Source organism: Salvia hispanica, chromosome 1 (genome assembly GCF_023119035.1).
Source record: "Salvia hispanica cultivar TCC Black 2014 chromosome 1, UniMelb_Shisp_WGS_1.0, whole genome shotgun sequence".
Taxonomy (NCBI): Eukaryota; Viridiplantae; Streptophyta; class Magnoliopsida; order Lamiales; family Lamiaceae; genus Salvia; species Salvia hispanica.
The window spans coordinates 45,264,959-45,273,540 of NC_062965.1; the positions used below are offsets into that span (position 1 = coordinate 45,264,959).

Consider the following 8,582-nt stretch of genomic DNA (forward strand, 5'->3'; position numbering starts at 1 on the left):
AATAAATAAATGAAAGCTATGGATAAAACTATCATTTTTTTAGAATGAGGAAACAGTGGTAATACTCTCCACGGGGATACATTATATTGCTAACTATTTAAGTTGCTAACTTTGTTAACTCATCAATACAGTGTATTAAAAATATCAACACAGTGATATCAAAATGTCAACACATAATATCAACACATTATATTGAAGTTCAACAAAATTATGGGTTGACATTTTAATGTCATCGTGTTGACATTTTTAATACACTGTATTGATGAGTTAATAAGTTAGCAACTTAACAAAGTTAGCAATTAATCAAACCCCTACTCTCTACGTTCATTGCTAATTGATTTTTTTTTTTCATTTCGGAATGTTCCAAGAAAATTAAGTCAATTTTCATTTTTGACAAAAAATAATTCTACTGTTTTATTTCTTTATTCTTTTCCTGTTGTATTTATTCTTCACATACCACACTAAATTTTTTATTTAATCTCGATTCTGAAAAGAATTAACTCAATTAACAAGAATATGAATTATTGATGATGTCAGTAACAAATTATCAACGAGGTGGTACGTGAATAAATATGAATTGACTGAAAAGAATTGAGCTCTGATAGAAAGATATGAATATGAATTATCAATGACGTCAGTAACAAATTTGTAACGTAGTATTCCCTTCGTTCCATAGTGACGGAGATGTTTCTTTTCAGCACGCGATAAAAGAAAAATTGTGATAAGTGAGTTAAGTAAAAAAATGATAAAGTAGGAAATGAAAAAGGGTAGAGAGATGAAGAGAGAATAAAATAACAAAGAGTAAATTAAGTGAGAAGAAATGTGTTACTATCTACTAAAAAAAGAAAATGACTCTGCAACTATGTAACGTACCAAAATAACAAAATGAATAGAGTAGTATGATTCTATTACGTCTCCTCAAAGGCTCAAACTTATTCTAACATTACATTTGAGTATAAATCTACGGTATGCATTCTTATCTTCTGCAGATGAAACGACCTCGTTCCTTAGCCCTTAGGTATACAAAGCTCACATTCTTCCTAAAAGTAAAATTAAATCTGTGCTGCTGCACCATTTCTAGCCAATCTGCAGCAACCAAAACCAGTCATCTCCGACCACGTAACAATGCTAGACCTCACTGTCAGAGAGTCAAGACTCAACATGGGTGTTTTCACAGAAAATGTGATAACATGGTGTAGTTATATAGAATTATTTCCTAAAATTTACATGCAACTAGTAAACAATCAATATCTACAATAATTCATACAGATTATTACTGGTGGCGACCAACCAACTCCTCATGTAACCTACTAAATACCAAGCTAACCGGTATGCAAGCAACTGTTGTGGGCAGATTCCCCGTTTTGATCATCCCGCCCACTTGAAAGTTGTTGGCATCGTTTCTAGGCTGGCTCTGATGCTGATCGCCTGATGCAATCGATGAAAGACTTCGTATCTTTAGGTTGTTGGATGACAGGCTGTTCTTCTTGGGTGAGTTTCTTGAGATTTTTCTGTCCATTGGATACTGGGAGTAACTCTTCTGCATCATGCTCCCTTTCAGACGGGCATCTTGATCGATGAATAGACTCTGCTGCTTGCTCTCACCGTTCAAAAACGGGCGGGGAACACGGGAATTTGCTGTCCTGCGACCAGTCCTCCACACTGAAGTTAGTGCAGGAGTCTCCAGAGGTTCGGGGTGAGAATAATCAGTTGTAGAGACATAGTTCTCGGACGAACCACTTTCAAGAGCTTCGATCTGGATGGGATGGCCTATTATAGCATGCCCGTTTAGCTTGCTCATCAACGAGATCATTGGGACATCTCTTCGATAGTTGTTGGCCTGGACTTTCAAATCCACGTCTATCAGCATGGTCCGACCACTAAAAGGATGCCTATCGGCAGAGAAAGGATTTACATATTCATGTGAATCCTCCCAATATCCTCTCATGATTGACTGATTATTCCAAGTGAAGTCGTCCAATTCAGCAGTCTCATTAGAATTGTGTAGCCCAATCGATCCATACCTGGATGCATGGTTCCTTAAACTTTTATCAATTGGATCAGCCTTGAAACCACCATTGCTCCAGTTGGAGTTTCTGTTGTTCGTGTATCCTTTGGGAAGCTCAGCATCAGTTGTGTCGGAATACCTTTTCCCAATATTGCGGTTATTTCTTTTCCCTTTTAGCTGCCACTTGGAAACCTCCCCACTATTTGATATGTAGCCATCAGCATAGGCCATTTCATCAAAGTCATCACTACTGCTAATGCTTCCATGCTCTTCGTGTGCTTCAATATTCCTTGGATATTTAGGTTGTAATTCTATAGATTCTGCGCCATCTGTAAATCCAAAAAATAACCTAATTATAATGCGTGAAAATGGGTGGTACAAGCAACCATGTAAGAAGATATTAAGGGATAAGAACTTAATTCGTAGATCAGGTAAATGACAGCAAAACCATGGCCAGGAAATATTTACCAGCAACAAGTATCACCGAAAAGTCCTCTTGTGACAAATACAGTTACAGCACATATATAGACAGCAAACCTAATTTTTAAAAAATACTGTAGGCAGTTCCAAAATGTGGAAGAGTATGTTGGACCACACCAAAATTGCAATGATGTAATAATACGGACCCAAAATAGACGATGAGAGTCTCAAACCAGTCTAGGTCATATTGTAGCTTTGCAATGATTGCAAGAGCAATACAAAATATCTTACCAGATAGAGCAGCCATATCTTCATCAGAATCCGACTCCACAGAATCAGTTTCTGAACAATCTGTTTCAGTGTCCTCTGTAGACCCAGAAATGTGGTCACCAGCATCAGCTTGATAGCTGCTTTCTTCAAACTTTGAAACAGGTATTTCCATCTGGGTGGTTAGAGTTTGATTTTCATTGGAACAATCCCCTGAATCGTATGTCAAGTAAGCAGTTCTACTCCTCTTCGCCCGAGATATTGCAATTCCAGAATGCTCCTCTCCTGATAAACCAAAGCAGAACAATTACCAACCTGACAAGATATGATGGAAACCTGATACTTATTTCAGTATTTAAACAATTGGATCTCTGGTGAGATATTCTGCCGCCTAGAAACTTTTTTGTTGAACAGAAAAATCACTATGGAACAGCACAAGGGTGAAGTTAAACAAAATAGAGTTTGAGAATATTTGAGCATACTAAGGGAAGAAGCTTACTTGTTGGTGGAGTAATCCGGAGACCTAAGTCTTGCAACCCTCTCATTCGAGGTAGTGCACCAGCACTATCATCATCACCACTCGCTTGATTAATAACTGTCTCTTCGCATAGATGTTGGTCTGACCCATTCTTTTCTACAACAGATAGACCAAGCATCGCTGGTAGCTGGCCAGATCTGGGGTCTAATTGATTTTCTGCGCCATTTTCCAAGCATTCTGAAGACACCACAGCGTCAGGCGATTTTCTTTGGCCATTAGACAGATTTCCTGATTTTCCAAATTTCTTTTCCAGCAGTTGCAACTCCAATTCAAGAGCATGCAATATTGCATCTTCTCTCCGTGCATATTTCTCTCTTTTCTTTGGAGGCATACCATGAGCAGCTTCAGCCCTTTCTATGCAGTCATCAAACTCACCACATCGGAAAGCCTTTACACGTTTTGATTTCTCCAAGTTGTACCAGTCCCTAGTATAACGTACAAAAAAAGAAAATTCATATAATATAGTTCAAACTAGACAAGGAATCTTAAATTTTGGATTCGCTTTTATTGCCTAAGAAAAGTAAGTCAAAATATAATTCATCATTTATGAGATTAACATTATCTGATGTAATAATTCTTTATGGCTGCAGAAAAGAGAGGATATAGAAGCTTGTTGGTCAGAGAAAAAGGGTTCATGGTACATACCCACCCAAATTCGTATTTAAGCAATTAATGCACCACATAAATGAACCTAGAATTTGTGCACTGAGGGACTCAAAACATGGGTCGGTATTAGCTGCAGAGTAGTAAGTTGCAAGAAACTGAGTGATGCAACATAATTACATAAGCCTTACGAACCCTGAGCTGTTGGATTGGAAATAACTTCATCTTTATGATCTTCATTTTTCCTTTCCCTCATCTAAAAGGAATGAGTTCTTTACTTGTATTTTATATACAACAGAAAGTGAATACCATAATAATTACTCCACAAAAGAGATTTCAAGTCTCCACTCTTAAGTCAGACATCCCTTTCTAGATACAAGTTACAACCAAAGCCACACACACAAATGCAGAATTTCAAGGCTTGTCAAGCATGATATATCAACTACAGGATTAGGAACAATGCTTCAACACACCGAGAAAACCTATGTGAAGTTTACAGAAGTTCCTTTGTTGATTTTCCCTAAGTACAATATAAAGTGTGACAATATAGATTGAAAGGGTATATGACATAGAAACAGACTCTTAAAAAACCACTCTATCACTAAGCCTTGCATGTACGTACAAAAGTCAGTTAAGAAAAGAATGTGAAATGATATTGTTGGACCTAATAGCCATCGTGAAAGAACATGAGAACTTAAAAATGATCCGTGTCACGCAGACCCGTCAAATTGATCAACGAGACATCAAAATAAGAACAGAACCTTCATTGCATAAAGCATTCCATGATCATCAGGGTAACTCCAAAATGATAAATAAAATAAACTGGAGAAGACTTTAAGCATATCTCAAGAAAATCCTTCAATAGTAGGCCATGCATATTGTTGAACTTGCAAACAAAAAATATTGACTTATTCTTTTATAAGTTTTGGTAACTATAATATCTTCATTCATGCAACTTTCCTTAACAATTTCATTACACTAAAACACTGTCTTTTTATGCTTTAAATTTCATACTCGCTATATACTGATACCTACAAGTAATATTCTGTTACATTTAGCACGACTACGAATTCAGAAAATGATTGATCATAAGAACTCCAAATTTGCACCAGCAAATAAAATCCACTAGGAGCTGCATTCACCACTACCATATACACATACTAATGACAACTGCGGCTATAGGTTTCACTAGAAATAAAAGCATTTCGAACTTACACACTAGCATCCTCCCTCCCTAGAAGCTTGACTGGAGTTCCTGATCGTGGCGATGTTATATTAGACGATAAAAGCTCTTCAGGCCCAAGTATTTTTCCAGGCCACCAAGACCCATTTCTTCGTCGGACCCAAACTATACTCCCCACACTACAATCCACAACTCCTCCCGTTTCTGAGCTACCCATCCCTTGTACAGAAATATAACAAAATGTATATTTGCAAGTATGATTCTATGGACAATACAAATCCTATTTCTCCAACCTAAAACTTATTGATCTCCATTTTTGACCCAGGACACAGCACTCCATCAAACAACTACAAAAAAATGCAGCAATCCAACAAAAACAGATGAATTAAGAAAACAGAGAACGTGCACAAAAATCCAATATATGTTTGATCCGACGATGGAGAAGCGAATTCGAGCATCAATTGATCAGCCTCCGGAAAACAAGAGGGAAAATCGCGACGATCTAAGCAGAGAAATTGGGGGTGGGGGTGGGGCTAGGGTTAGGGTTAGGGTTAGGGTTAGGGTTAGGGTTTCCATTCAAAAAATTTAAGGGGGTTTCATAGTTGGGGAAATACTGGTCAAATTAAAGAGTTTAATTGGCAGTTGGAATCAAGGAAAGAGAGGGATTTGAATTACAAAGACGAAGTGTATGTATAGGTGTATGTATAGGTGAGTCGATTTTGTGCTGGGTTGAGTGTTGACTCTGCGCTTCAGCTGCACGAGTTGTCTCAGACGCTTAGCGTGCGTGATCGATAAGGCTCTTTCACCACTCGGCTCACTTTAGCGTCATCCGCGCACGGAATAGGTGGGTTTTTTTGGGCCTTGACTGGAAAAGGTAACGGCCCATTAATAGAAGTTTTTAAGAGTTTGGGCTTCAATGGTTTAGCTTTTTCTCTACCCTGTGTACTTTCAATTTGAAAAAAAGGCACAAATAAAAATTAAAACAAATTTAGTCCACTCTCATACAATCATGTAAAAAATGCATCCACTATTGATATTGGCCGGGGAAAAATACCGAAAAAATGATATATAACTCGTATCGTATTGAAAAATATTGAAAAAGAGAAATGTTTTGGAGACATAATGGCATTGCCATAATAGGGTGTAATTAGTAATTTTGTATTTAATTTTATTTTTGATTAAAATTATAGTTTATCAATATACCTTATTGCCCCTACATATATAATTATCTAATCAAGGAGTATTAGTTAAGATCTACTCCAGAGTGCTTCATTAACGGAAATATATATGGATTTAGCTGGGACCCACAGCTTTAAATTAATTGATCCATATCATTTTTTTACATGTGCTTTAAAAACAAATGAATCAAAAAGATAAGAAAAAATGTCAACAATTTTCGTTAATAATGACAAAATAATTAAACATATATTCAAAAATGTAAAAATTTCGAATGCTTAAAATTAATACAGTAATATATGTTTATTTAAAAATATACAGTTATACTTTATATTTTTTTGTTGTAAAATATTAGAGTCCTTAGTTTAATTCAATATAACATGTAACACATTTATATTTGATATTTGATATAAGATATATTAATTCTAAATGAGGTTACAGTTTTGATTTTAAGAATTCATAATTTTGAGTTTTTTTATGTACTTTTCCCAAATTTTAATTTCTGTAAATGTCTAATTTTTGGAAACGTTATAATTGGATCTCGATCAAAATATAATCACATGATCTTAATTCTTAACTTGTTATTCAATATCTTAAAGATATATAATTACCAATATTTTTCTTTTATTTATAAATAAACTTCTTGGCTCATTTCGCTATCATGCAATAATTTAAAAAAATTGATACGATATGATTTATTCATACTAATTGAATTTAAGGTTTTGAGTTCAAAATTTTAATAATTTTATAATTAATTCTTTACTTTTTAAAATAGTATTAAATTATATAAATTCTTAATTTTGAAACTTTACAAACCTCTATCAAAAAAATTATCACATTTTAAACTCATTTATTTAATATTTTAAAGCTTCATATTTAATATTTACTCTTTTTTATAAAATATAGTACTAGAGTCTTAGCTTAATTCTTCATGCAATAAATTAAAATTTCTCAATAAATTAAAATTTGAGAAATAATAGTATATTAATAATGATTCAGTTCACATTTTTAATTATAAGAATTTCATAATTTTGATTTTTTTTAAACTTTTTTTTTTGATTTTTTATTTATTACTCCCTCTGTCCCGGCTAAGATGACACATTGCTTAGCCGGCACGGGATTTTAGGAGTTATTGGTTAAAGTGTTTAATTGGAGAGAGAGAAGGTGAGTGTAGGTATTAAAGTAGAGAGATGAAGATAGATGGATATTTTAATAGGAGTGAGAAAAAGTGGTTGAGTATATTAATTGGAGAGAGAAAGTTACCAAAAAAGGAAATGTGTCATCTTAGTTGGGACAAACTAAAAAGAAAAACGTGTCATCTTAAGCGGGACGGAGGGAGTACAATTTTAAATAAGTGGAAAATTTGTAATTTTGTAGAATATATACTCTCAAGAAAATACAGATATATAAAGAAGAAAAAAATGAAAATGTGTGTGGTTATGTTAATCAGACATCACATTAATGTAACTGAAATTCTTCACATTAAAATCCCCTAAAATTAGAATTATCCATAATTACACTATTAAGGATATATTAGTCAAAATCTATATTATATTTATGGAAAAAAGCCATAGGGGTATTATGTCATAGAGACATTATGTCTCTAAATCACTACCCATCGAAAACTTATCGAATTTTCGATATATCGTAATTTTCGATACGATACGATATCGTATCGTAAGTTTTCGATACGATAACGATATGAATTTCCTTATATCGCGATATATCGTTTTATATCGAAAATACGATATATATCGAAAATTTTCGATATATCGATATTTTCGATATATATCGATATTTTATTTTCGATATATATCGATATTTAACGATATATCGAATTTCGGTACGATATATCGAAATATCGATACGATAACGATATGATATTTTGTTATATCGAAAGTTCGATATATCGAAATTCGATATATCAAAACTTTCGATACGATAACGATATGAAATTCTTTCATATCGATATTTTCGATACGATACAAGATACAACGTTTTCGATACGATATATCGTACCGACCCACCCCTAATTGATATTGAATAACTAAAATGTGTATTGCTTCGGACAATAATTAAGTGGAAATACCATATGTAAAATATGATGAAAATATCTCAGTTGATATAAGTTTATCGTTTATACTCCCTCCGTCCCAGTCAAGATGGTCACATTATTTAATGGCACAAGATTTTAAGAAGTGTTGTTAGGTGGGATAAAGTAGAAAATAAAAAAAGTAGTTAAATATTTTAATGAGGAGAGAGGAGAGAGAATGTTATTTCCAAAATAGAAAAGTGGTCATCTTGATTGGGACAGACAAAAAAAGAAAAGTGACCATCTTGAATGGGACGAGAGAATACATTACATCGGGAATTCTAGTCATCATAAG

At 34.0% G+C, this 8,582-nt stretch overlaps 1 protein-coding gene across 1 annotated transcript; it reads right to left on the minus strand.

Moving 5' to 3' along the window:
• Positions 1-878: 878 nt before the first annotated feature.
• On the minus strand, positions 879-5,786 carry LOC125200876 (uncharacterized protein At1g51745-like). Its single transcript, XM_048098689.1, has 4 exons — positions 5,052-5,786; positions 3,195-3,658; positions 2,720-2,980; positions 879-2,337 (listed from the first exon to the last, which is right to left on the minus strand). Exons 1-4 carry the CDS (start codon positions 5,234-5,236, stop codon positions 1,274-1,276), a joined length of 1,974 nt encoding a protein of 657 aa, XP_047954646.1. The 5' UTR covers positions 5,237-5,786; the 3' UTR covers positions 879-1,273.
• Between the last annotated feature and the right edge of the window lie 2,796 nt (positions 5,787-8,582).

Excerpts from the sequence above, each read along its gene's own strand:
- LOC125200876 (XM_048098689.1), bottom strand. The coding sequence starts at position 5,236 with ATGGGTAGCTCAGAAACGGGAGGAGTTGTGGATTGTAGTGTGGGGAGT. Across the intron at positions 3,659-5,051 it reads GGGAGGGAGGATGCTAGTGT|GGACTGGTACAACTTGGAGA; the intron begins GTAAGTTCGAAA and ends ACGTTATACTAG. Across the intron at positions 2,981-3,194 it reads CCGGATTACTCCACCAACAA|GAGAGGAGCATTCTGGAATT; the intron begins GTAAGCTTCTTC and ends TTGGTTTATCAG.